Source organism: Neopsephotus bourkii, unplaced genomic scaffold (genome assembly GCF_033783945.1).
Source record: "Neopsephotus bourkii isolate Nb327-2 ecotype Australia unplaced genomic scaffold, CSIRO-AGI_Nbou_v1 NB_481, whole genome shotgun sequence".
Lineage (NCBI taxonomy): Eukaryota > Metazoa > Chordata > Aves > Psittaciformes > Psittacidae > Neopsephotus > Neopsephotus bourkii.
In genome coordinates, this window is record NW_026900982.1 from 791,711 (window position 1) to 818,723 (window position 27,013).

The 27,013-nt window shown below is 49.4% G+C and overlaps 2 protein-coding genes across 8 annotated transcripts in view; one reads left to right on the forward strand and one right to left on the reverse strand.

The window, feature by feature from the left end:
* Positions 1–27,013, reverse strand: part of ESCO2 (establishment of sister chromatid cohesion N-acetyltransferase 2) — a 248,206-nt gene that overhangs the window by 210,921 nt on the left and 10,272 nt on the right. The gene's annotated exons all lie outside the window — the stretch shown is intronic.
* Positions 1–27,013, forward strand: part of OTOF (otoferlin) — a 99,148-nt gene that overhangs the window by 57,219 nt on the left and 14,916 nt on the right. For 4 of the 7 annotated variants that reach the window (XM_061350168.1, XM_061350171.1, XM_061350172.1 and 1 more), the window contains exons 6-29: positions 671–744; positions 3,221–3,341; positions 3,636–3,690; positions 5,949–6,080; positions 6,528–6,590; positions 7,459–7,543; positions 8,698–8,857; positions 10,077–10,263; positions 10,601–10,787; positions 11,469–11,692; positions 13,205–13,313; positions 13,536–13,719; positions 16,530–16,650; positions 17,316–17,416; positions 17,869–17,959; positions 19,084–19,200; positions 21,502–21,654; positions 22,125–22,314; positions 22,711–22,835; positions 23,299–23,433; positions 23,912–24,073; positions 24,680–24,799; positions 25,325–25,486; positions 26,378–26,540. In XM_061350168.1, the coding sequence (XP_061206152.1) occupies positions 671–744; positions 3,221–3,341; positions 3,636–3,690; positions 5,949–6,080; positions 6,528–6,590; positions 7,459–7,543; positions 8,698–8,857; positions 10,077–10,263; positions 10,601–10,787; positions 11,469–11,692; positions 13,205–13,313; positions 13,536–13,719; positions 16,530–16,650; positions 17,316–17,416; positions 17,869–17,959; positions 19,084–19,200; positions 21,502–21,654; positions 22,125–22,314; positions 22,711–22,835; positions 23,299–23,433; positions 23,912–24,073; positions 24,680–24,799; positions 25,325–25,486; positions 26,378–26,540 (3,221 nt within the window). Of the gene's footprint in view, positions 1–670; positions 745–3,220; positions 3,342–3,635; positions 3,691–5,948; positions 6,081–6,527; positions 6,591–7,458; positions 7,544–8,697; positions 8,858–10,076; positions 10,264–10,600; positions 10,788–11,468; positions 11,693–13,201; positions 13,314–13,535; positions 13,720–16,529; positions 16,651–17,315; positions 17,417–17,868; positions 17,960–19,083; positions 19,201–21,501; positions 21,655–22,124; positions 22,315–22,710; positions 22,836–23,298; positions 23,434–23,911; positions 24,074–24,679; positions 24,800–25,324; positions 25,487–26,377; positions 26,541–27,013 lie in introns of all 7 variants that reach the window. The other 3 variants (XM_061350167.1, XM_061350169.1, XM_061350173.1) reach the window with 1 other exon arrangement.

Here is a 27,013-nt window from a genome sequence, read left to right on the forward strand (position 1 = left end):
TATTTTTAGACAGCAACTGGCAAGCAATTTGCACACCATGATTTCATCAGCCAATCCAGCCCAAACTGTCCAGAGTGAATTTGACCCTACCCTAGTATCAGAAGGGGAGCTAACACTGACCTGGCGCTGGTGTTTAACATGCTGGAAGGGGAAAAATCATGTTGCTGCAATGGGCTGCTGGAAACGCCTAGGATCTGTGCAGGTTTGCTGCTGATCTAGATAAAGAGGTTATTGATTTCTCACAGCAAGGTGGTTGAATGGTTTAATTTTTAGCAAATGGTTTTAGGTAATTGCCCGGGGAAGCAATAGCAAGTTGGGAGAGATGAGAAGTCTGTGCACAGCAGGGGCCAGCAGCAGACGGGAGGAATGGGTTGCAAGGAAGAGTTTGTTCACTGCTAACACTGTGCTCCTGCCTCCTGTTTTATCCCAGCTTGAAGCATTCCCTGAGAAAAACAAACGAGACCCAAGACTGAAGGCAGTGCATTTAGCTGCAAACTTGACTCTGCCCTGGGGCATGTTTGCAGCAGCCCTTGCTTAGTCTTTCAAGTTATTATTTCCTCACTTGATTTTGAGCTGTGAAAGGCTCCTCCTGTTCCCATCCCTGAGTCCTAATAAACAGCAAGAAAAAAATACAGTAACTGATGAGTGTTTTTTCCCTCGCTTCTTCCAGAGCCGGGAAAGGAGTTTTTTCAGCCATGAAGCTTGGCAAGACACGTCCATCAAGGGATGACCATCGGAAACAAGGTACGTTGTTCCTGGGAGGAGGTTGTTCCCTGCTCCAGTGCTGCTTTTTGGCTGTCCTCCACATCCCAGTAAGGCACATGAGAGATCATAGAATCACAGAAGGGATGGGATTGGAAGGGACCTCAAAGCTGCCATGGGCAGGGACACCTTCCACTAGAGCAGGTTGCTCCAAGCCTCATCCAACCGGGCAATGAACACTGCCAGGGATGGGACATCTATCAGCAGATGTGGGTAACCTGTGCCAGTGCCTCATTACCCTCATCATAAATTATTTCTTCCTTATATCTAAGCTGAATCTGCCCTCTTTTAGTTTAAAACCATCATCCCTTGTCCTATCACCACAGGCCCTGCTAAAAAGTCTGTCCCCAAGGTGGATGACATCAGGCACAGCCAGTTGGTAACTCAGGGATTAGACAGGGAGCAGCAAGTGCTCAGAAGGACAGATGGAGAGACGGTCTCCATGAACAAATGGCAAGTAGGAACTGATGGAAAGAGTTTCCTGCTGAAGGCTTGGCCAGTTATCACCCACCTTGTGATATCACACCCGTGGCAACCCTGGGACTCATACAGGCAGCTTCTGGCTGTATTTAAGGGGTGATTTGCAGATGCAGTGATGCAAAGCAGGATTTAGCCCTTGCTCCTTGCTGGGTGTACAGCGCAGCAGCACCATGGGAAGAGGGACTCAGTTGCTTGTGCCCAGGGCTCGGCACAGCACTGGTGCTGAAACCGGATGCCTTTCTGGAAATGCACAAAGGGATCAGCAGTTGGAAATTCGTTGTTGTTTCCATTCAGACCAAAGGATTGGGTTTCAATGGCAAAGAAACAGGGGAATGTGTGTTTGCAGCAAGGACAAACTGTTGCTTTAGACAGTGTTTCTGGGTGAATCTCCACTGTTTTTCAGCCTGGTTTGAGGACAGGAAAAGGGAATTTGGCCTGGGACACCAGTGCAGGTGGAGGCATTGGCATTGAAACCTGGGTTGCCTCCCTCTCTCTCCAGTGCCTGGCTATTCATCTTGTGGTTAAAGCTCCATGCAAGACCATGGGGAAAACAGCTAGAATGAGAAAGCAGGGAGGGACAGGGTGCATGGACAGGTAGCATAGTGCCTGCACAGATCAGGACTTACCTGGGATCAGGGAACAGTTACAGCACAGCTGCTGTACTGCACGGTGTGATCAGTGCTGCACAACTCTGGGACTCCTTCTTCCACCTTCCCTAGGTACCTCTGGCATTTACCTTACCAGGCCTTTGCTCTCTTCCCACCACCCTCTTCTCAGCCTTGAAACTGTATTGGTTGTGATTCCTACCCTTGGTCTGGCCAGCTAGTGTTGAGGTAGGGTGAATGTTTCGCAACCACTACTTATTGGCCAAGCCATCATCCCTCTTCTGCCATGGGCTGCTTTCCTCCCATGCAGAGCCTGTTCTGCTCAGGTCAGACCCACTGGACCACTGAAAACCAACCTGGGAGGGTGTTCCTACATCTGCCCACATGCATCTGGTAGGATTGAACCTGCTGAGGTGCTTCCCAGCTGATGGGGCTCCGAGTCAATCTCAAGAACTCCAGTTGAGTTGAGGACACCCTTTCCTCACCCAACCTGCAGCACCGTGTCCCTCCAACCTGACAGAAAGCTTTTCCTAATACCCAGCCTAGATCTCCCTCGCTTCAACTGAGGCCCATGTTGCTGTAGAAAGTCAGGCCAGACTGTGCTGAAGAAAATGACTTCTGGTCTGCTGGAGCAAGCTATGACCCTGCATTGGTTAGTAAAGAGACAGGAGCAGCATCTGTGCTGTAGGAGTGGATTTGGTGATACCCTGCTGTGGCACCAAAGCAAACCAGTGATCTAGCAGCTATACTGGTGCTTCTGGCCCCAGAGGAAAAAATAAACCATTGCTGCTTTGTGATCATTTCTTGACCAGAGCAAAGGTAGGATGGGCAGGCACAACGCGCGCATGGACTGCACACAGGAAAGTCCTATCCCATCAACTTCTTCCAACAGAAATGCAGACCAGTGGACAAAGCAGCTGTGTCTCAAAGGTGCTGGGATCTGGTGTCTTGACTTTCCCTGCAGCAGTTTTTCATCTTGGGAAATGACCCCATTCTCCTGTTTTTCAGACCTCTCTTCCCCAAAGCCAAACATTTGGCTGCCTTTGCAACCACTCTTCTGGTATGTAGAACTGCAACACTTGCCCAAATGCTCTTTTCACCCCTTGAAGTCTGAGGTGTTTGTCAGTTTACATTTTCTTTCTGCCTCCACAAACCCATATAGAGGCACACTGCCCATGGAATAATGTGTCACATGAGGCAAACCTCATTCTTAATCTCTTTTTAGAGCAGGTTTTCTGTGACCTGACACGGTGACCATTGTTCTTTCTATTATCAGTTGAGGTTGATAGGATGTATTGGTTACCTTTCTCTTCGCCTTTAATTATTCACTGAGTGGAAACAGTAAGAGACATTCTTTTGTCTCCTTTATGCAGATGAACCTGCTGTTTTGGAAGCAGAAGACCTGGACCGAAAAGCCCTGCTACAGGGACTGGAGCCAGACACCATCTCCTTGGCTTCTGTTACAGCTGTCACCACCAATGTCTCAAATAAGAGGTGAGGTCCAGATGTGAGCTTGTGCAAGCCAGGAGGTGAGGGCACACACATGTCCCCTGAGATGGGTATGTTGAAAATCACATTGCCCCATGCAACCGCTTGGAAATACCTGACCTGCTACAAAGGGCACCAATGTTCAGTGGTATTTCACAGCCCCAAGGTTTATGTCCCTCAGGTTCAAAGAGGGCAGGAGATTCAGTGAAGTGGCCCTGCAAATGCTGCATTACAGCTTGCTGCATTACAGCTTGCAGTCCATCTGTGGTTTCACTGAGGGTTTCTTTTGCCCCTCCAAAGGTCCAAGCCTGACATCAAAATGGAGCCGAGTGCTGGGAGGCCAATGGATTACCAGGTAGGTGACAATGTTGTGCCTCCAACCTTGGCATACAAGGGTCACAACACAGGAGGTGATGGGGGGTGTTTTGCAGGGAAGTAGTTTGTGCTGAATTTCAACACTGAGCTCACAAAGCACAAGAATTGGCAGTGGTCAGAGTTGTTCAGCCTGGAGAAGAGAAGGCTCCAGGGAAACCTTAGAGCAGCTCCCACTGCCTAAGGGAGCCAACAAGAAAGCTGAAGAGGGGCTTTTGACAAGGGCCTGTAGGGACAGGACAAGGGGGAATGGCTTTAACTTGACAGAGGGGAGATTGAGATGAGCTCTGAGACAGAAGTTGTTCCCTGTGAGGGTGATGAGGCCCTGGCACAGGTTGCCCAGAGAAGCTGTGGCTGCCCCATCCCTGGCAGTGTTCAAGGCCAGGTTGGATGGGGCTTGGAGTAACCTGGTCTAGTGGAAGGTGTCCCTGCCTGTGGCAGGGTGTTGAAACTGGATAAGCTTGAAGATCCCTTCCATCCCAAACTATTCTGTGATTCTACAATAAAGTCAAGATTAATTAATTAAGTGGTTTTGCTTTCGATCATGTGGAGCCAGAAAGCCCATGTTAATCTGTGATTGAAACAGGCTGTGTCCAACACATTTCTCTTCCCAAGACCTTTCTGTATGCTGTTTAGCATTCAAGCTCAGTGAGCCCTAGCTGGCAGTCTCTTGCTCACTGGGTCTCCTCGAATAGGCTGGTATGTGACTGCTGTTGTCCTGTTCAGTTCCTGCCCCTATATCCAGAATTAGAAGAACCAGATGTTTGGTTTCCCAAGGCTCAGATGATCCTTGCTGCTCCCTTTTATCATACTAGTTGGTGCCAGTGTGATTCATAAATTCCTCTTCTCCTTTTCACCCAGTCATGCTGATCCAGCAGCAATTTAGCTTTATGTCCACACCTCTCAGCACAGCAGCACATTCCTGGGGACATCTGGGAACACTGCAAGTAATGATTTTTGTTAGAGATTTATTGCAGATCATTTGCAGCATCCACTGCAGACCAAATGTAGAGGCTTACAGGGAGTGATCATGCTTGGTACAGGAGGGGGAAACACAAAGAACATCATAGAGAGGAGGGGAAGGGGCAAAACAAATTTCAGCCAAGAGGCAGAAGGAACACAAGGTTGTTATCTGGTCACCATAAACAGGAAGAGCACAAGGTTGGCGTTATGGGGAATGGCTAATGTCTGGCATGTAACAAGATCTGCAGCTCTAAGCTGGGTCATGAGCAAGGCACGTGCATGGCTTACTTCCCTATGTCTGCTTCCCTTTGACAACCAGATTTTGTGGAACATCTGAGAATTAAGAGGAAAGGACGTTGTCTCTCACACCCTGTCTGTAATCTGAGCATCTTTTAAAGAAATCTGATTGAAAGTCAAGCCTCTTAATATGTTACCAAAATGAAATTTCCCCAAATTTACCCATAGAGATAATAGAAAAAAGGCAGCTGGAAACTGAAAAGATTTGTTACTTGCATGGAATTACACCTTATGTTTTTAATTAAAGTTAGGAAATTTCATAGTATCATAGAATCACAGAATAGTTTGTGTTGGAAGGGACCTTAAAGCTCATCTAGTTCCAGCCCCCTGCCATGGGTAGGGACACCTTCATTAGATGTTGCAAGGAAGGAATTTAGATATTAGCTAAGTACTTACTATTAATTTAATGTCACAAGGTGGATTGAATTGTGAATGACAGACTTCTGCATTGTAAATATATGCAAACGCTTCACCTGGGTGATTCTGTTGAAGTTTATTCTTCATATACCACATAGAAGAGTACTTCATTTAAATATAATGGCACATGTCTTTTCATGTATATAGGAGGGTTGGACCAGGAAATAGTGGGGAATACTGCAGAAAGAATAAATAACAGAATATTTCAGTTGGAGGGGACCTACAGTGTCTTCTAGCAGAAGTGAAGCCAGTGGGGTCTCACCAACCAAGGTCCACTCTCACAGTTTAGCTAAACTATTTGACTTTACACCTTGTGTGAAGTCACCCATGTTCTGGGGATGAAGCAACAGGGATGCTCAGGGTCTCCTGCATCCCACAGTCTCTTGCAGCTTGCGTGGGCTTTGTCCAAGCAGCCTGGTGTCTTTGGTGTGACCAGTAGACCCCAGAGTTTCCAGCATTGCAATGCAAATCCCTTTAAAACGAGATGTGAGGAGAGGGGGGTGAAGGCAGCTAGCAGCATTTGATGCTCTCAGGAGGTAAAGGTACATGAATCCCGCTCCACAGATCAGCATCACCATCATCGAGGCCCGGCAGCTTGTTGGGCTCAACATGGACCCCATGGTCTGCGTGGAGGTTGGAGAGGAAAAGAAATACACGTCCATGAAGGAGTCAACCAATTGCCCTTACTACAATGAGGTGGGTCTGTCAACTGGTGATGCTCATGCCTGCCCTTTTCTCAGGGTCTATATTGCCATAATCAATTAAATGCTACTTCTCATCACTTGGGTTGTTTTCTTTTTGTCTTCTGTCATTTCTTGTTGGAATAAGATGAAATGTCAAACAAAGCAGAAAGAGAAACGCAGCTTCTGCCCTCTGGTATTTTGCAAAAATGTTAACAAGTGCACTCCCTTGTTCTGTGCTGGTTTGTCTAAGAAGTTACTGCTTCCTTCTAGCTCCTCAGACTGCAGAGGCTGTCAGTATTGGGGCTCATGCAGATGCATCTCTGCTGTGGCATGTACTGCAGAATGCTTCTCCAGGCAGTCACAGCTTCCCTAGCTGCAGCATGCACTGTAATACTGCCTTTCAATCCCAAAGGAACCTATCCCAGCTGTCCTGCTGTCATAACTGCTCTTTCCCTTTCAGTACTTCGTCTTCGATTTCCATGTCCCACCAGATGTCATGTTCGACAAGATCATCAAGCTGTCTGTAAGTGAGCATGGTTGTGTTGTCCTTTTTATGGGGCTTTGGAAGGAACCAGCCCATTCTGCATATACACTGGGGATGGATTTACTGTGATGATTTAATGTGAGACCCCCAGTGGGAGTTGAAGTGTTCGGGCTTACGAGCCTCACCTCTTCTTGCAGACCCCACTCCCTCTTTCAGTTGCTGACCTTCATTGCTGAGTCCACATGGCTGCACTCCTGCATTTGCCACCTTCCTCTGCGGATGATCTCTATTATTTCAGAGCTAGGCAGAAGTACACTCATCATGGGATGTATTTAGGCTCAGGAAGAAGAAAGACCTTCCTGAGCCTGCCAGAGTATTTCCTAGGGCATGATACAGGCAGAGCTATTGTGGAAATTGGGGACTGTAGATGCTGAGGAAAAAGTGGAGACTGCAGCCCCCCAGCAGCCAGAGAGGAGGGTGATGAACATGATTTGCAGATTCACTGACCAAAGCACACTCATTAGGAGTATCCATATCAATCCCAGGCACAGAGTGGCTGTATAATTTCTCCCACAAAGGGAATTAAACCATAGATTTTGAGCATCCTAAAGACTCATCCTCCAGATAAATGTCCCAGTGTTTGTTGCCATAGTGGCTGGAAAACTTCATTATTTATTTTTTGCCTTTTTTTTTGGTATTCAATACAAGTATGTACTTCCAGTATCACTAAGCAAGAGCTGTCAACCCCACCTGGCCATTTAGTGTCCTTATACAGGACAAGGTCCTGCAGGGACAAAGGAAGATGCATCAGCTCCCTTCCCATATGACACTGAGCACCTCTGGGAAGAGCCTTATGGCTCACAGTGCATGGGAAAAGTCTGATTTGTTTTCCCATCTTGATTTCCAGGTGATCCACTCAAAAAACCTTTTGCGCAGTGGTACCTTGGTAGGCTCCTTCAAGATGGATGTAGGAACTGTTTATACCCAACCTGGTATGTAAGTGCTGTTTACAGCTTGTCCTGTGTTGTCCTGCACCATTGAATGAATGTCTTTGCTAAGTAGCCAGGCAGGTGCTAGTTCCCTTGTGTGATGCTCATCTAACTTAATGTTAGTACCTTAGACATAAGCACATCACCTGGGCTTCCTCTAGGGTCAGGAAAGAGCACTCGACACCTCCAGAGAAGGCTGGATATCCTAGACTGGAATAAAGTGGTACAAGCAGAGGCTGTGATACCCTCTGCATGTGCTGGTCCCTATCCACTGACCTTCTGAGGAAGGAAAGCCAAGGAAACTTGCTTAGTTTCCTAATCTAATCTTCCAGATAGCTGAAGATCATGGACTGGATCTTGCCCTCTGTGTCAGGCATAAACCAAGAAAGAAAGATGTCTGGTGTGCAATGGAGAAGAGAAAGAGGTTGATTAGAGCTGCTGTCATTCTGCTTGCCGTGTAAGGGCCTGGTGCTTAAAGCATGATGGAGGCCAACACACAATACCCCTTCAGAAAATACACCTCCAGAATCACTGTCGTGTTTCTTGGGTTTTACCTCAGTTCTATATCACACCTACTGCAACATTCTGCTTCTGTAAATAAGCCTGAGAGCTAAGATGTAAACGAAGCCTCCATAGTCCTGAGGGGCTTGGGTCAGCAGATGATGAAGGGGACCTTAAGGTTGCTTCTGATCTGATTCCTTACTCTGCAGAAGGATGATGTCTTTCTAACATTTAAAAAGCATCGGAGACCTTATAGGCATAGAAACATAGAATCATTTAGGTTGGTAAATACCTTAAAGATCATCAAGCCCAATTGTTAGCCTAACAATTAACAAACTACCAAACCTATCTTCCTGCCCAGGGAGGCTGTGAATGCTCCATCCCTGGCAGTGTTCAAGGCCAGGCTGGACAAAGCCTTGGGTGACATGGTTTAGTGTGGGGTGTCCCTGCCCATGGCAGGGGGGTTGGATCTTAAGGATCTTAAGGATCTTAAGGTCCTTTCCAATCCTAGCTATTCTATGATTCCTAATGGATTTCTCAGGGTTTCTGTCTCAATTCCTCACATCTGAAGATCCCACTCAAGGGAAGGATGTTTCCTCTCCTTACAGTAATTGCTGTCTCATTTGATAAATAACTGTCTTGTTCTCTGCTTCCAGAGCACCAGTTCTACCACAAATGGGCCATTCTTTCTGACCCTGAGGATCTCACCGCTGGGCTGAAAGGTTACCTGAAGTGTGACATCGCCGTGGTAGGAAAAGGGGACAACATCAAGACACCACACAAAGCCAATGAAACGGAGGATGATGATATTGAAGGGTAAGGAACCCCAGAGCCAGCTTCACATAGACTTTTTGTGGAATGACTTTTTACATCTCTTTACCTTGGATTGTTAAAGGAGCACATCAGGCCAGCATCCTCTGTAGTACACCTACCTTGTCCAATTAAACAAAAGGGACCAATAAGCTGCTTTTCAGAGAGAGAACACATGGCAGATTACTGGTGCAAATCCAGGTGATATCAAATACAGACCAGTTATTTCTGACAGGTCAGACCATCTCCTGGTTGTTGAGCTCACCACCAGCCTGATGTCAACCAACCTGGTGTTCCCAGTGTTTACCTAATGCTCCTGTTGGCAATGGGACGGGATGGGGTCTCATAACCCACTGCCAGGGCAGAGCAGGGGGCTCTGGATGAGGTTTCCCAGGCTGCATGGATGAGCAGGGCTTTTTGCCTCCCCAAAGAACCTGAAAGGTCATGGAAGAAAAATCATGAGAATTTAAAACTCATTTCCATCCCACAAATAGTTCAGGCTAACCAGATATTTCCAAGTGCAACCTCAGGCTTTCAAGCCTACCTGTCAGTCTCTCACCACATAGTCAGAAACTCAGACCAGTGGCAAAATACCAGTGCAGCTCTGTGGACTTCCCGGGGACCAGGGAGCTTGAGGCACCACCTAAACTATTTTGGGCCATCATTCCATGCTGTAGTGGTGATATTATCCCATTTTTCCAGCAATTCCTCCAGAAATCATTTTGTTCACATCATCCCCTATTGCTCTCATTTCTTCCCCAAAAAAGAGAGCCACATATATGAGGAAAGCCAATTTGATGGAGTTCAGTTTTCTTCCCCAAACCAATCACCCCAGCTCCCCTTGCACCCTGATAAATAAAACAGGCTCTTCTAACATCCCGTTAATCTGGCCTGCTTTAGATGTCTAAATTAGGCTGAGTTTAACTATCCTCTAGGCTCCACTGACAATAATTGTTATATCCCTTCAATGGAATGCACATTGTCCCAGGAGCACCTCAAGAATACTCATGAAGGGGTTCATTTTGATCATGAAGCCACCATTCCTCATCCCAAAACAGGAGGCTGGGCAGAAACAGGACAGCAATAAAATGTGTGGCTGCAGAAATGGTCATCTTTGCACTTCCACAGAGCCTGTGCTCACAAAATGGGACATCTTCCCCTCTTTAGTAAGCCAAAACCTGCCAGCCCCAGCAACTGTTTCCAGCCCTGTCTGTTGGTGTTACAGGAACCTACTCCTCCCAGATGGTGTCCCTCCAGAGAGGCAGTGGGCTCGTTTCTACATCAAGATCTATCGAGCAGAGGGACTGCCCCGTATGAACACCAGCATCATGGCCAATGTGAAGAAGGCTCTCATTGGGGAGAACAAGGATTTGGTAGACCCCTATGTGCAGGTGTTTTTTGCAGGGCAGAAGGTGAGCAAGTTGCATGTGGTACCAGGGTGATCCTGGGACGTAACATGAGCAGGACCAGCCATTGTACAGGAGGCAAGAGATTATCTCAGTTGTCCTAGCACGTAGATGCTGTGGTCCATGGTAAAGCCATCTTGTTTGCTATGTTTCCCCTCTCTTGGTGACCATGATCGGTTTGCAGCACTCTGCAGTTGAGGGAAGGAGCTCATTACCTTGGAGAGGAGAGTCCAAATGCAGAATGTGTGTTTCAGTGGTCATTAGCAAGGGAGCAATTCAGATTGTGGCGGATGGCTTGGGAGCTGAAACCCCTCTCTAACATCTATCTCCTCCCACTTGGCAGGGGAAGACATCCATACAAAAAAGTACCTATGAGCCCCTCTGGAATGAGCAAATCATCTTCACAGAAATGTTCCCCCCGTTGTGCAAACGGATAAAGATCCAGATCCGAGACTCAGATAAAGTCAATGATGTGGCCATTGGTACTCATTTCATTGATCTGCGGAAGATCTCTAATGAAGGAGACAAAGGTAAAGCTAAGGTGGGGAGCAGATTGAGCTACCTTCTTCAAGGTAGAGAGACATCCCTTCTGCAGAGTTAGCAAAATAGCCTAAGCTTCTTTCCCACTCCTTGAGATAGCTGGTTCTTGGTTCCCAGCCAGAGAGACCTTGATTCATTGCAGTGGTCTTCTGAGGTCACTGGACACACACCCTTTGAAAACCAAGCCCTGTCACAAGTCTCCAGTCCAATACCTCAAAACAGACACCCAAGAACAATTTGATCTTCCAAAATATTCATTGCCATGAATGGGTGAGTATTTGACAGGCTCCCCCATTCACACACACCTGAACACACCAGCGCATATAGGACCAACATAAAACCAGACAAGCTCTAGAAAAGGATTCAATGGGATGTTCCTTTTTCCTTGATTCTCACACTGGGTAACTTGCCCAATGGGAGACTCACTTCTGTCACCCTCTGTCTTTGGGCTGGTGTACTGCACAGCCCCATCACTGCAAAACTGTCACCATGTATGATTGCAAGCATGCACCTCCACACACACACGTGCAAATTCCAGCCTGCATCACCATGCACAGACCAGGGAAGTGATGCCAATCCATGAGTGAGTTTGTACCTGAGGCAAAAAACATTCCATCCTTCTCACATTCCCCACCCCCCCGTCCCCCATGTGCACGCTTGGTCTGCTGCAGGATTCCTACCCACCTTTGGCCCCGCGTGGGTGAACATGTATGGTTCCACTCGAAACTACACCCTGATGGATGAGCACCAAGAGCTGAATGAGGGTCTGGGCGAAGGCGTCTCCTTCCGGGCCAGGCTTTTGATGAGTCTTGCTGTGGAGATCTTGGACACCACCAACCCGGAGATTAACAGCTCCACTGAGGTGCAAGTTGAGCAGGCCACATCAGTTGCTGATGTAAGTAACCCCTAACCCTACAGCTGCCAGTGGTGAGTCTTATGTCTCAGTCCTCTTGGGTTTTTTACCCTTGGTCTCACTAACCAAAGATTTCATTTAGCGTTTTCGTCAGCACAGTGAAATAAAATCTTGCAAGGATTTCAGATTTTATTATCATTCACATGTTCACCTCTCTCAGGAGTGCTGGTTAGAAGGAATATCCAAGTGAAGGAAGATGCTAAGCACCATAGAGCTCTTTTTCCAGCTGGCAGCTAGACAACTCAAAGAGAGCAATCTCCTAATGACAGCTGTCTCACTCCTACCCTGAAGATAGGTTTCAAACAGAAGCCAAGAATCTAATCTACTTCCCAAGCCATTCTAGCAAGGTGAAAGTGGTCAGGGAAATCAAAGGGTTGTTCCCTGATAAGAGAAGCCCCACAGCTTTAGCCCTGATATGTGGAGCCCATAAGGCTGCTGTCTGTGCTCTGCATAAACAGTTAGATCTAAGCTTGTCCTACCTGGGGATGCTACATATGTCAATCCATATGAGCCCAGGGTGTGAAGTAGAAACGAAGAAATCTGATGGCAGTGCACCCTCTGAAAGCTCTCCTTCGGAAGTAAAGTGGCTTTAGTTAAGCTCTAGGGAAATGAAGCCACCTGGAAACAAAGCCCTTCCACTTCTGAAAAAGCATCCAGGCAAATCACAGAATCCTAGAATTCTATCTTGGAAGGGACCTCAAGGATCATCTGTTCCAACAGTTCTAGGCAAAGCATGACCTAGGCTGGATGTCCCAGCATCCTGTCCAGCTGAACCTTAACAATGCCCAGCACTGGGGAGTCATCACTTCCCTGATGAGATTATTCCAAAGGCTGGTTGTTCACACCGTGAATAATTTTCCTCATGTCCAACCAGAATCTCCCCATAATCAATTGTGCCCATCAGCCCTCATCCCTTCCACATGACCACTATTAAAAAGGGAGTCTCCACCTTTGTAGCCACCCTTTAAACACTGGAACATGGGGATGAAGTCTCCCCTGAGCCTTATCTTCTCCAGGCTGAACAAGCTCAGCTCTCTCAGCCTTTCCTCACATGGCTGCCCAGTGCTTGGATCATCTTTGTGGCCTTCTCTGGACCTTCTCCATCCCATCCACATCTTTTTTGTACAGCAGGGACCAAAACTGAACAGTGTTCCAGGATGCACTGAGTGGTGCAGTGTGGCTTGATTAATTCGTGAGTGAGCTCAGTCTTGTATTCCTAAATGTCCCTCGGCCACTCTCTCTCGTGCAGGGGGTGACTGATCTCAACACGTTTAAAAGTTAGGCTAAAGTCTTTTAATTAGACTCTCCCTGCAATTACCCTAGAGACGGTTCACGCTGGGGGAGAGAAAACCCTCATGGTCCCATTGAAAGCCCAAATGGTGGCACCTTGCCTTCACAGAGCCCATGAGGGTGCTCAGAGGCGATGCACCCCTCTGTCCAAGGGGACCTGCATCCAGCTGACATCAACCCTGATCCCCGTGATTTCTCCAGCAGAACTGCACTGGGAAGATGGAGGAGTTCTTTCTCTTTGGAGCCTTCCTGGAAGCTACCATGATCGACAGGAAGATTGGTGACAAACCGATCAACTTTGAAGTCACAATAGGTTGGTTGTGTTTCTGGAAGGGTGCTTTTGAAGGAAGCCTGGTGGGGAATGCAGGATCCAAGGTTGAGATCAGGGTTTCTTCCCCGCTTTAATACCAACACATGCTAGACAAGCAGGGTGCTCAGCTTAGAAAAACTCTGTCCCCAACCTGAATTAAAGCCAAGAGACTGAGCCTGACTGGAGTTACAGTCCTGTGACTTTATTTCACATTTCTTTCTTGAGGTAACTATGGGAACCAGATTGATGGCATGAGCAAACCCATCTTACGGAGGAAGAAAGAGGGCGGGGATGGGAATGAGGAGGAGTCTGAGCTGCTCCAGAATTCAAGTGAGGATGAAGGTGATGAGGATGGAGAGATGGTCTCTGTTTCTTCATCTCAACCCATGAAGCCTCTGGTCACAGACAGGTAAGCGTGCCCACCTGGCTACTGAAATGTTGTTGTGCAGAGATGTGACTCTCAAATCAGATATGGTCTGCAGGTGTTGGAGCTCCCACCTGGATTCATTCAGCTAACAGACATGGGAGCAGCATGGGGACCAGATCTCCATGCCCTGTAACAGGAGATTAGATACCACATGTAGATACCTTGCTTTAGATACTAGAGTCTGCCAGCTGAACCCCCATCCCATTCTCTACAGTTCTGAGCATTCCTGTTGATTCTCTGATGTCCAATAAGGGCTGAAGTCAGCTCCCAAGCTACCCTACAAAGGACATCCTTCACCCACCTGGCCAGATGGGCACCCAAAACTCAAGGCTATCAATACCTCCAGTGCTCTTTACCTGTGACAAATAGGGACAACATTAACCAGTGGATTCAAAAAATCATTGGTGGGAACTGAAAAAAAACAAAATCAGTTTCACTTCTGTACATACAAGTTTCATACATACAGGAAACCAGTCTATAAATGGGTCCTTCCTTAGGATCATTCCACATCAGGGAGGAGAGGTCTGGGCTTTGCATCTGTGCTCCCTCTAGTTGCCCGACATATAAAACAGAATTATGGAATGGTTTAAATTGGAAGGAACCTTTTACAGTTCATACAGTTCCATACAGCACTACCCTCCTGCCATGGGCAGGGACACCTTCCACTAGACCAGGTTGCTCCAAGCCCCTGTGTCCAACCTGGCCTTGAACACTGCCAGGGATGGGGCAGCCACAGCTTCTCTGGGCACCCTGTGCCAGGGCCTCAGCACCCTCACAGGGAACAACTTCTGCCTAAGATCTCATCTCAATCTCCCCTCTGTCAGGTTAAAGCCATTCCCCCTTGTCCTGTCCCTACAGGCCCTTGTCAAAAGCCTCTCTACAGCTTTCTTGTCGGCCCCTTTAGGCACTGGAAGCTGCTCAGAGGTTTCCTCAGAGCCTTCTCGAGGCTGAACATAAAAACATCATAAGCACCATGCAAAGAAAAGGAAAGGTCCATCTAGAGACAAAGCATAGATTTCAGAAGTGAGGCTTATTTGTCCTGAAACAAGGTGTATTTCTTTGGCACTTGAGATCCTAAAAGCTACACAAGGTCTAGCGGACATACAGAGAAAGGGGGATTCAAAAAGTGCAGGAAAAAGATCTTCAGAATGTGTTAGGCAAGAGACTGGGGTAAAAGACTTAAAATCCTCTCACTCTTCCCTGTTTGCAGCATCTATTTTTGGTCAGTCTGTCTGTCCCTATTGTTTACTGTCCTTGACAGCTGCACTCTGGTGTTTAAAAGAGCCAGAACTGGGAAAACAGGTCCTACCCTGGGTCTGTTGATGCACAGCTGGTTGTCAGGGGACAAATCACTTCTGTTTTCTCTTCCTCACCTGTAGAATTATGGCTATTTTTTGGTCTGCTTTAGGAGTTGCTTTGTGATGGGCAGGTTGTAGTCACCCTAAAATACAGGCAAAATCCAGACAGCAAGATGCTGGTGGGTGCTTTCCACCCCAAGCAGATGGATCAGAATGCCCCAAACTGAACAGGATCAACACATGTCTTGGGATGGCTGGGCTGGGCTTCAGTACAGCCTGGATTTGAATACAAAGGACTAGTACTAAAGAAAGCTAATTGGATAACCTGATGTGATGTTCTTCAAGTGGATTTTAACTGTGTTATACCAGTAGATAGATGTTAATAGAACTGCCTGATTTAATTCAATTGGCAAATTAAACAAACTCCACTGAACTGAAGATATTTGCACTCCAGATGAAAGTAAATCTGGGGTTCCATGACTTGTTTACCAGCTCCTTATCAAGGTGAATGTCAAACAGGGATGAGAAGCATGGATGGTTTGGGAACCTCTCACTGTGCTCTGGCTCTCATGCTGTTTACCCAGGGTGCTGGGGGCCTCATGACCAACTGTGAGGCTCTGCTGACATCTTGTGGCTGGAAACACCCTGATGGCTTGGGGAGGTTGAGCTAAAGCTGTTTTAACTAAGGGTGATCCCAGGTGCAGCAGGATCTGCAGTGGCTGGACTGGATGGGTCCTAGCTCCTGGACAGGGCTCAGGCATCCAAGAAGATAAACCTGTTCTTCAGCCTCATCCTTCCTTTAACTGCACCATGACTATTACCTCTCCATCCCACCAGCAGGTGGAATCACAGAATCACAGAACGGTTTGGGCTGGAAGTGACCTCAAAGCTCATCCAGTTCCAACCCCCTGCCATGCGCAGGGATGCCTTCCACTAGACCAGGTTGCTCCAAGCCCCGTCCAACCTGGCCTTGAACACTGCCAGGGATGGGGCAGCCACAGCTTCTCTGGGCACCCTGTGCCAGGGCCTCACCACCCTCACAGGAAACAACTTCTGTCTCAGTGCTCATCTCAGTCTCCCCTCTGTCAGGTTAAAGCCATTCCCCCTTGTCCTGTCCCTACAGGCCCTTGTCAAAAGTCCCTCTCCAGCTTTCTTGTCAGCCCCTTTAGGCACTGGAAGCTGCTCTAAGGTCTCCCTGGAGCCTTCTCTTCCCCAGGCTGAACAAGCCCAGCTCTCTCAGCCTGTCTCCATAGCAGAGGTGTCCAGCCCTCAGAGTATCCCTGGGCACTGCAACTGCCCACCCTGGGTCTCACATTGGGAAGGCTGTAGGAGAGATGGAGCCTCTGTTCTTCAGGGTGCAATTCACCTCAGCTCCCTCTCTCTCACACCTACCCCCCATCACGGCATTGTCTCCCCAGAAGAGGTTTGGGACAGGGGCTGTTCCTGACCAGGAGCATTACCACCATGGAATATCTCTTCTGCTTCCTCTTGCAGGAACTACTTCCACCTCCCATACTTTGAGAAAAAGCCTTGCATCTATATCAAGAGCTGGTGGCAGGACCAGCGCCGCAGACTGTATAATGCCAACATCATGGACAAGATTGCAGACAAGCTGGTCAGTACATGCGGGGATGTGAGGAAAGGAGATGGCTTGGGACATGGGGCTGGTATGAGGCACTTCCAGGCTCCCTGTGCATCTCTGCAGCTTGTCGTAAAGCAGGGACACACAGTGCAAGGACCCACAAGCAAACTTGTGCCAGAAAGGGGAAAGTGTCACAGTTCTAAATACTCCATAAGGTGAATATCCAAATCCTAGGGGCTCACTGAATTATCTGTGGGTCAGACCCAGGTGTCCCCACTGAAGGGAGCTGGGGCAGGGAGGCTTTGTCCTGCTGGACTGTGAGGGTGAACCACTTGTGTGGCAGGATGAAGACTCCTTAATAGTCTCAGCTAATTCCCAAGGAGCCTTTCTGACAGCTCCACATCTTCAGGGTCACAGCAGGATCTGCAAAGAGAGAGCCTGGCGGGTCCAGCCAAGGCAGTGTGGAGTTTGTCCAACTGGTCACATGGAGGGCAGTGGAGCCATTCCCATCAATCAGAGCCAGGTCCCTGCAGCCAACTGTGTGCCAAACCTGAGCCCGGAGGCTGGCAGTTCTAGAGTAGCACCAGATGTTTCCCCCTGGCACATCCCACAGGCCTGTTCTATGTGTGGTTGGACCTCAGTGGGGACCTTGCTCACTGTCCCACCACCCCTCACTGCTCCCACCATTGATGCTGCAGGAGGAAGGGTTGAACGACGTGCAGGAAATGATCAAGACAGAGAAGCCGCATCCGGAGCGCCGGCTCCGAGGGGTCCTGGAGGAGCTGAGCAGTGGGTGCTTGTGAGTAGAAGATGGGCAGAGGTGGCACACTGCATATCGCTGCTTCCTGCAGGCCTATGGGCAAGGTTGTGAGATTAAACTCACCTTGCCTTAGCCTCTGGATGATGGGCAAGTAGTTCATTGCATTGGCACAATGCTACATCCTCTGCCTACTGACTTGGAGATGGGTAAGGTGGTGCTTACATCTGCACCTCAATGACCCCAAACCGGCCATGAAAGCCTTAGTCTTGTGGTCTCCACAGGCTGGTACCCAATGGCCACTTACTCCCCATGCATTGGGTGCACTCACCATTGGGTGCAAATATGCCACAACTGCACTGTGGGATGCAGGGAAAGAGGGCATTTCCCTCCAGTGATGTGCCCTGCTGCTGGCAGGGGTCCATCAAGCCACAGCTCCTTGCAGAGAGCACACAGGTTCCCACAGGATTCATGCTGCCCACCTTTCCCACCAGGCACTTCGTGACGTTGGCTGACAAGGACCAGCACCACTCCTCACGCACGAGGCTGGACCGGGAGAGGCTCAAATCCTGCATGCGGGAGCTGGTGAGTGGGATTCAGCCAGGCAGGGAGGAGGATTCATGAGCAGGGTCTGGACCTTGTCGATGCAATGGGGAGCTCTGCTCCATAGGCATGCTGATTTCCAGAGCCTCTGGATTGAGAGTTTGAGGTTTATTTCTGAATAGAGGAGCCCAAGACCACTTGGGTGCTGCACAGGTCCTAGCTGGCACCTGGGTCTATGCTGCTGCCTCCCTCCACCACACTCTGCTTTGCTTTGGAAAGAAATATGGGAACACAGGGTGGGAGCTACACTGCTGTAAAATGGCTGAGGAAGGAGGAATTTAGAGGGGGCTTACTCCAAGGATAGATAAGATAAGATAAGATAAGATCACAGTATCACAGTATGTTAGAGATTGGAAGGGACCTCAGAAGATCATCTAGTCCAATCCCCCTGCCGGAGCAGGAACACCTACATAAGGTTACACAGGAACGTGTCCAGGCGGGTTTTGAATGTCTCCAAAGAAGGAGATTCCACAACCTCCCTGGGCAGCCTGTTCCAGTGTTCCGTCACCCTCACTGAGAAGAAGTTTCTTCTCAGGTTTAAGTGGAACCTCTTGTGTTCCAGTTTGTACGCATTACCCCTTGATAAGATAAGATAAGATAAGCCCAGCTCCTTGCAAAGCATTTAGATGTGCAAAAGAGATGTACAAAGAGCAGGGAGGCTTATTTAGCTGGCACAAAGACACTGCCTTCAGCAGCCAGCTGTATCCTGCAGAGTGATGAATTTAACATGTGAAAGCCTCCATGTCCCTTTTCCTGAATGGTCAAGTGCTGAATTACAGCAGGGTCAGCAGAAGGGGAGAGACTATCCTTGATAGTCCAGGCTTGAAGCACCCCAAAATGCCCTAAGCACAGGTGACACCTTTCTGCCTTCTGCATCTTCTCCTATAGTAGATGTCCCTGCACTGTTAGGGGCCCTCCCTGCATGATGCCAAGGTTAATAAGCAGGTGTCAGGAGTACCATCACCAGGATGTATGTGGTGGGATTAAAGATTCTGCCTCCTCACCACCCCTTCCCAAACGCTGGGGACATGCCTGGTGCTGCTCCCTTCCCTGTGCTCCCTTCTGCTCTTGCTCACATGAAGCCTTGGGCTCCCCTTTAATCGCAGGAGAACATGGGGCAGCAAGCCACGACTCTGAGGTCACAGGTGAAGAAGAACACCATGAAAGACAAGCTGAAATTGGTGCAAAACTTCCTGCAGAAACTCCGGTTCTTGGCAGACGAGGTGAGTCCCTCCACATACAGAGATCAGCTCAGTAAGCACATGGTGATAGCAGCCTGGGATGGATGGAGACCTGTCTGCAAACCCTATGGGCAGGAGAGGTCCCCAGGAGCACAGGTCTTATGTAAGGAGCCACTTCAAGTCTATACCCTGCCCCACACCTCCTGTGAACTGCTGGGTTGGAACAAGTTAGTGCTAAACCAAGTTAAGAGCCTTTCCTCCCAGCCAGTAAATAGAGCTGGGGCCTTCAGCATTTCTGGCAGCCTGAGCCATAGGGAAGCCATGAAGTTCACTGGTGGATTGGTCATCAGAAGGTGGCACTCATCAACCCAGCACTGTTCAGCAGCAGGGAGCTGCTTCTGATGCTGGCTGGGTAGGGAGCTGCTCTTCAAAGGGCTGTCCTCTCACAGAGCTCAAACCCTCCGATGTTTGTTTGCTGCAGCATACTCTTGCTTCACTCCAGCTCACAGGTAAGAGCTAATAGCCCAGTATAACAGAGGTGCTCACAGCATTTCCAAAAAGATGCTGTTACCTGCAAAATATATTTCCTGACTTCAGAAAAAAAAAGACACCATTCCTCTGCTATTTTTAGGGATGCTGTATCTGCAAAATATTTTTACTTCCTTCAGAAAAATACACCTTTCCTCTGGTATTTTTACAGTTTAGGATTGGGTCAGACACTGAGAGGGCACTGGCCTTCATGGCAGCTGCAGCTGTTGCACCTTCTGCTCTTAATTCCCATGGCCTCAACTACATATCCTTTGTTACAGCAAGGACTTCCTTGGCCTTGACTCATCACGGCAGAACATAAACTAGACTGTAAGGTGTGATGGGACCTGTCTAGACAGGGCATCTGTCATAGAATCACAGAACGGTTTGGATTGGAAGGACCCTTAAATCTCATCCAGTTCCAACCCCTGCCATGGGCAGGGACACCTTCCACTAGACCAGGTTGCTCCAAGCCCCATCCAACCTGGCCTTGAACACTGCCAGGGATGGGGCAGCCACAGCTTCTCTGGACAACCTGTGCCAGGGCCTCAGCACCCTCACAGGGAAGAACTTCTGCCTAAGATCTCATCTCAATCTCCCCTCTGTCAGTTTAAAGCCATTCCCCCTTGTCCTGTCCCTACAGGCCCTTGTCAAAAGCCCCTCTCCAGATTTCTTGTTGCCCCTTTAGGTACTGGAAGCTGCTCTAAGTTCTCCCTGGAGCCTCCTCTTCTCCAGGCTGAACAAGCCCAGCCCTCTCAGCCTGTCTCCAGAGCAGAAGTACTCCAGCCCTCAGAGCATCTTCATGGCCTCCTCTGGACTTGCTCCAACAGCTCCACATCTTTCTTATGTTGGGGCCCCAGAGCTGGATGCAGGACTGCAGGGGGGTCTCAGCAGAACAGAGGGGGAGAATCCCCTCCCTCGACCTGCTGGTCATGCTGCTGGTGATCAGCTCCATTTGATTTTGGCTCTTTTCCTCTAGTTCATGTTTATGAAACACTTGGTAACGGTAAGGGGCTCTCTGAGGAGCTGTGTTTGGTTTTAATTTTCCTGTTTGGCTGCATGTGCAGAATGTGTCCATCTAGCAAGTGCTGTCCCGGTTCCTGTCCCTGCACGGCACGGGCCTGTGGGGAGGGGGATTCTCCCTAAAATTGCAGAGCCTTTCCCAGAGAGGCTCTGGTATCCGGACTTTATGTGGAGAGATTTTAGTAATTTAACATTTTCAGCGTTAAAGTGATGTAGTGTGTGCAGTACGTTGAGCTGAAAGGAGTTTAAAGCAGACTTCCCATGCAGACTTCTTACATAATAGTGTGTTTCATAAATTCTTTTTAATCTTGCTGGGTATAAAATGACCCTGTAGATTTAGGAGGGAAGTTTGTGATTGCAGCTGCTTATTATAGAAAGTCTAAATATAAACAGATGTTTTGGAAAGCATGAGAAATTATCAGCTGTGTTTCTCTGATTGGAGTTGAAAATCAGAACTCTGGCCCTACAGTTCCCATGTCCACTGAATGAAGAAAGGAGAAAAATCTTTAGTCTTCTAATCCAAAATGTTGTGGGGTTTTTTTTCAACGAGGACAAGTATAAATCCCAATTTCTTTCCTGCTTGGCTTCACCCTGCTCAGCAACTTTTCTTAAGCAGACAAGCTTCTGCAATGGGAGGCTCAAAACCATTTCAGTGTCCCTAATGTGGCAATAGGTACATCCATCTCCTGTGGCATCTGTTGAATTTGCCTTCAGAAGGTCTGCAGACACACTGATGCCTCACTGCTCAGAAAGAGCTGAGACACTGACAGAGCTCTTTGCTGCTCTTCACAGCCCCAGCACACTATTCCTGACATCTTCATCTGGATGATGAGCAACAACAAGCGCATTGCCTATGCCCGTGTCCCTTCCAAGGATATCCTGTACTCCATTGTGGATGAGGAGATGGGCAAGGACTGCGCCAAAGTGAAGACCATCTTCCTCAAGGTGATAATCTGTCTTTTCCAGGGGAACTGCAGCCAAGAGGAGGGAGGTGGAGGAAGGACACACTGGGAGGATGGGAGATGAAGATGAGGGAGCAGTGTATCCAGTTTTGTATACAAGACAAAACAAACCCCTACTCTACCGGTAGGGGTGGAAATCTGATGCTAAGAAGCATCAACCACTGGTCTTACCCAGTCCAGTAAGTGAGACATGTTTGGAAGGGGAGAGATGTTTGATCCAGCTGCCAAAAAAGAAGATGCTGGCTCAGAAAGAGGATGCCAGCATGGTGGGAAGAAAATAATGCATGAGGCAGGGTAGCATCATGATCTAAAATGATGAGGGCTGGGTCCCTGTTTTGAAGGGACAGTGGTAAAAGCAATGCACCAGAAGAAACTGAATGCTGCAAAAAGTGGTCTATCCATCTCTAAGACCTTCCCTATATCTATGTAAACTCTTCTGTCCTTTGTGCCCAGCTACCTGGGAAGAGGGGATTTGGACCTGCTGGGTGGACAGTTCAGGCCAAGATGGAGATATACTTGTGGCTGGGCCTCAACAAACAGCGCAAAGACTTCTTGAGTGGCCTGCCCTGTGGATTTGAGGAGAAGAAGACTTCCAGAGGCCAAAACCTGCCATCCTTCCCACCCATCAGCCTCCTTTACACCAGTAAGAACTTCCTGCCTGAATTGGCCTGGAGACAGGATATGGAGAGGGCCAGAGGGAGCCTGGCTAGACACCCCTTAGGCTTAGGGCTTCCATGAGCTAAGGGGGAAATCATTCCAGTTGTCCCAGTCTGAGGTCTCCCATTGCCCCCATGGGGATCTGGGGTGTGGGAGTCATGCACCCTCTTCCCTACCCTGTTCATAGCTGTCATCCTGTACATGCCAAGCGGGATGCTGAGGAAGTCCCCATGCCCATTCAGGACTCATGTTTTGAGGCTATATCCTTCATCAGTGCTGGCTCTGAGCAAAAAGCAAGCCCCTGAGACCTTGCTCTGCAGGATAAACCCCATAGCTGGGCTCCAGCGCTGCGTATCAAGCTGTCTCCCCCTCTCTCTTGCAGAGAAGCAGGTTTTCCAGCTGCGAGCCCACATGTACCAAGCCCGAAGTTTATTTGCAGCCGACAGCAGTGGCCTTTCAGACCCCTTTGCAAGAGTCTTCTTCATCTCCCAGAGCCAATGCACCGAGGTAAACACCATCTCCTGACCTGGAGAGCTGGGCTTTGGTGTTGCATGTTCCGTCAGCTCTTCATCCTGCTACCCTGCCACAGGTCTCATGACTGCCAGTAAATGAAGGATTAGGATTAAGCTGTCCTCCCACTTCAGCGCACAGCTCTCCCACATCCCAGGGGGGGAATTCACTTGTCCGGTTAGGAGAAACTGGAGCACGTTGAAGTGGTTTTTGTCTCTTCCCTCCCCGGGCTGAGGGCTGCCAAACTTTAGCAAGCCTGGTGGACATTGGCAGTGATTCACGTCTGCTTGCCTGCTGTTGGGATTTTTCCCTTGGGAGATACCCCATACCTAACTAACCTAAAACAAACATGCAGCAGCCCATTAGTGCTGCTGGGCAACTCAGAGCAGAGCCCAGTCTGCTGCATTTGCACGGGGCCTTAGACCCTGCCTGGAGCAATAATTCTCTCCCATTCTTCCAGGTTCTCAATGAGACCCTTTGCCCAACCTGGGACCAGCTGCTGGTCTTTGACAATGTGGAGCTGTATGGAGAAGCTCATGAGATGCGGGATGACCCTCCCATAATTGTCATTGAGATCTATGACCAGGACACAGTGGTAAGAGGAATAGCAGCAAAGGAAAATGCTTATGGTTTTAGGTGATTCAGAGGCAAGCCAGGTATTGCAGAGGATGTGAGAAGCAGCTTTTCTCTTGACCCTTGGAAGATGTTTCCCTCCCAAATCTCCCACGGCACGAGCAGCCTCTGTTGCTCATTAGATCTCCTATTCAGTGCAATGACATCTTATTTTTGGAGTGTGAAGCAAGAGCTTTTGCAAGGGTGGAGGCAAGGAGACATTGCAAGAGTCTTTTCCTTTAGAAAAATGGCTCAGCCCTGGCCTCCATGCTGAGCCTCAGCCACCTCCTCCACCTTGTTTGAAGAAGCCAGGAGTGAAAGCAGTCACCAAGCTTTGGTGTCCCAGGTGCAGTGGGCTGGTCCTGTCCTGACCACCATGGGGAGAGCTGCACGGCTAACTGGAGAGACCTCATGGTCATGACTTGGGTCAGCAAACCCCAGTGCTCTCTTCACCTCCACAGGGCAAAGCTGACTTCATGGGCCGCACGTTTGCCAAGCCGGTGGTGAAGATGTCAGACGAGCAGTACTGCCCCCCGCGCTTCCCCCCGCAGCTGGAGTACTACCAGATCTACCGGGGCAACTCCACTGCGGGAGACCTGCTGGCTGCCTTCGAGCTGCTCCAGGTACCAGCTGCCAAGGCCACCCCACACCAAGGGAGGGAAAGGATGGGATGGAGGGTTGCAAGGGAGCAGGGCTTTAACCCATCCATGTATATCTTTGTTGCTGCAAAGAGAAAGGAGTTCATACATCCTAGAATAGCCAGAAGGGTTTAGCGCAGCAACTAACCCAGCGAGAGGGGAATGGCTCATACAGGATATTTGGCCTGCCCTGGGTTTGGAAACAGCACCTGAAACCTGCTCTGGGCTAAGCTCTTGGACCATTTCTGCATCAGTTTGCACCCAGCCCAGCCAGATGCAACTCCTTGCAGGAAGAAAAGGAACAGCCCTTGGGTTGGGATATGTTGGTGGGCTAAGTTTGCTTTGCTGCTGGGTCTGTCCTGTGAGGAAGCACAGCACTGCCCAGCACCTTCCACTCATGCATATACCTTTTCCCAAAGTCCCTGTACTGTGGGGTCAGCTGCATGCTCAGCAACCTTTTGCTGCTTCTGAACCTCCTGAGACAGCACAGACCCAATGCACAAGACCAGGGACTGCCAAAAAAACCAGCTTCCCAGCAACTGAGCACCAGCTCAAAGGAACAAATCCTAATCCACGCTGCATCTCTTGCAGATTGGCCCTGGGGGTAAGTCAGACCTGCCCCCGATTGATGGCCCCACGGACATGGACCGGGGCCCCATCCTGCCAGTGCCACTGGGGATTCGACCAGTGCTGAGTAAATACAGAGTGGAGGTAATTGCCTTGGAGCACCAAATGTCAATGTTCAGCATTGCATGGGGCAGGAGAGCCCACCCGTTGGTGTTGGAAGGACAGGAGGAATCTTGGAAGCTCTGATGATTAGCTGGGCACTAAGACCAGATATCTGCATTGCAAGGATCTGTCTGTACTTACTGCACCAGATGCCAGTCCTGAATCAAGAGCCACTGTGGATGGACAGGGCTGGGCTGGTCCTGAATTAAGGAGCTCCAGAAAAAGATGAGAAAGGAAGAAAAGGGAGCGTCGAGGGCAGCAGGCTGGAGATCTTAAACTGTTATAGATCAGATGTGGGGTGGCAGAGAGGGACCCTGCTGCAGCCTGGAGCCACACGGTGGAGGAGAAGATACCTCAGGGGTCCACCACTGCCCAGGCAGTGACATTAGCAGTAGTGGCACTGCTCGTGGAGGATACAGAGAACCAACTTCTTTGACTCTCTCTCGCTCCATCGATGGGGCACTCCATCTCATATTTATATTCTTTATTCTCCTCCTCCTTTCCTAGGTCTTATTCTGGGGGCTCAGGGATCTGAAGAGAGTGAACCTGGCCCAGGTGGACCGGCCCCGTGTGGACATTGAGTGCGCTGGGAAGGGGGTCCAGTCAGCCCTCATCCAGAACTACAAGAAAAACCCCAACTTCAGCACTTTGGTCAAGTGGTTTGAAGTGGTGAGTGTTGCTTCTTCCCTCTGAGCTCCCAGCTGAAGCCCAGATTCTCTGGATCTGAACCATGGCTCCCAGCCCCTTGCTTCAGTTTCCCTACAGCAATGGATGACAAGAGCACCATCCAAGTTGCTGTGGCCTTTCTCTGAGGGCTCCAAAGCATGCAGTCTCACAAGCTTGCAACCCAGAAACCAACCGTGTCCTGGGCTGCATCAGCAGCAGCGTGATCAGCAGGTCCAGGAAGGGGACTCTACTCCTCTGCTCCACTGTCATGAGTACTCCTCTGCAGTCCTGCATCCAGCTCTGGGGCCCAAACATAAGAAAGATGTGGAGCTGTTGGAGTGAGCCACAAAAATGCTCCAAGGGCTGGAGCACCTCTGCTATGGAGCCAGGCTGAGAGAGATGGGCTTGTTCAGCCTGGAGAAGGGTCCAGGGGGACCTTAGAGCAGCTTCCAGTGCCTAAAGGGGCTGACAAGAAAGCTGGAGAGGGGCTTTTGACAAGGGACAGGACAAGGGGGAATGGCTTTAACCTGACAGAGGGGAGATTGAGATGAGCTCTTAGGCAGAAGTTCTTCCCTGTGAGGGTGCTGAGGCCCTGGCACAGGGTGCCCAGAGAAGCTGTGGCTGCCCCATCCCTGGCAGTGTTCAAGGCCAGGTTGGATGGGGCTTGGAGCAACCTGCTCTAGTGGAAGGTGTCCCTGCCTGTGGCAGGGGACTGGAACTGGATGAGCTTTAAGGTCCCTTCCAGCCCAAACCATTCTGTGATTTGATGACTCTGCTTTGCTGGAGCTGCTCTAGCTTCCTCCAGCATGATCCCTGTTTTAGTTCCAACCACCGAAGCAGACATCCCACAGCCCCTTGCCATCCTTTGATAAGCAGCACACCTTTGCTTCCCAGGACCTCCCAGAGAACGAACTGCTCCACCCTCCGCTCAACATCCGCGTGGTGGACTGCCGGGCGTTCGGCCGTTACACCCTGGTGGGGTCCCACGCTGTCAGCTCCCTACGCAAGTTCATCTACCGCCCACCAGATAAGAAAGCCCAGCACTGGAATATGACAGGTACCAGGCTTGGGCCAGGGGGACCTGGCTGGTATGGGTCACTGGGGCATTGCGCATGGAAAGGAGAGAGATGGGTAGAGGGTTGTAAGGACTACGCTTGTTGGTTAAGCAAGCAGTGCTTCTGGGTCTGGGTCAAGGGGGTGAGAAGACAGGGTGTGAGGCCATGAATTCCCTTTGGTTTTTTCATCTGTGGGTCTCACTGCAGTAACTGCAAACCTATAAGACAAGAAAGGTTGGTTCACCACTGACACCTCTGCAGCTTCCTGACTCTAGGCTCCCCAAATGTTCTTGAAGACTGGGAGGGGAATTTGCCATACTGCTGCTGTTTGAGTGAAGACTAGGAGCTACAGATTGAGGCCACCCTCTCAATTCCAGCCACCATCCCATCCATCCACATCCACAGCAAGGCCCCTTTCCCTGCACCCAGCCCAGCAAAGGGCTTGGTGAGCCGCAGGGATTGCTGATCTCCTCCT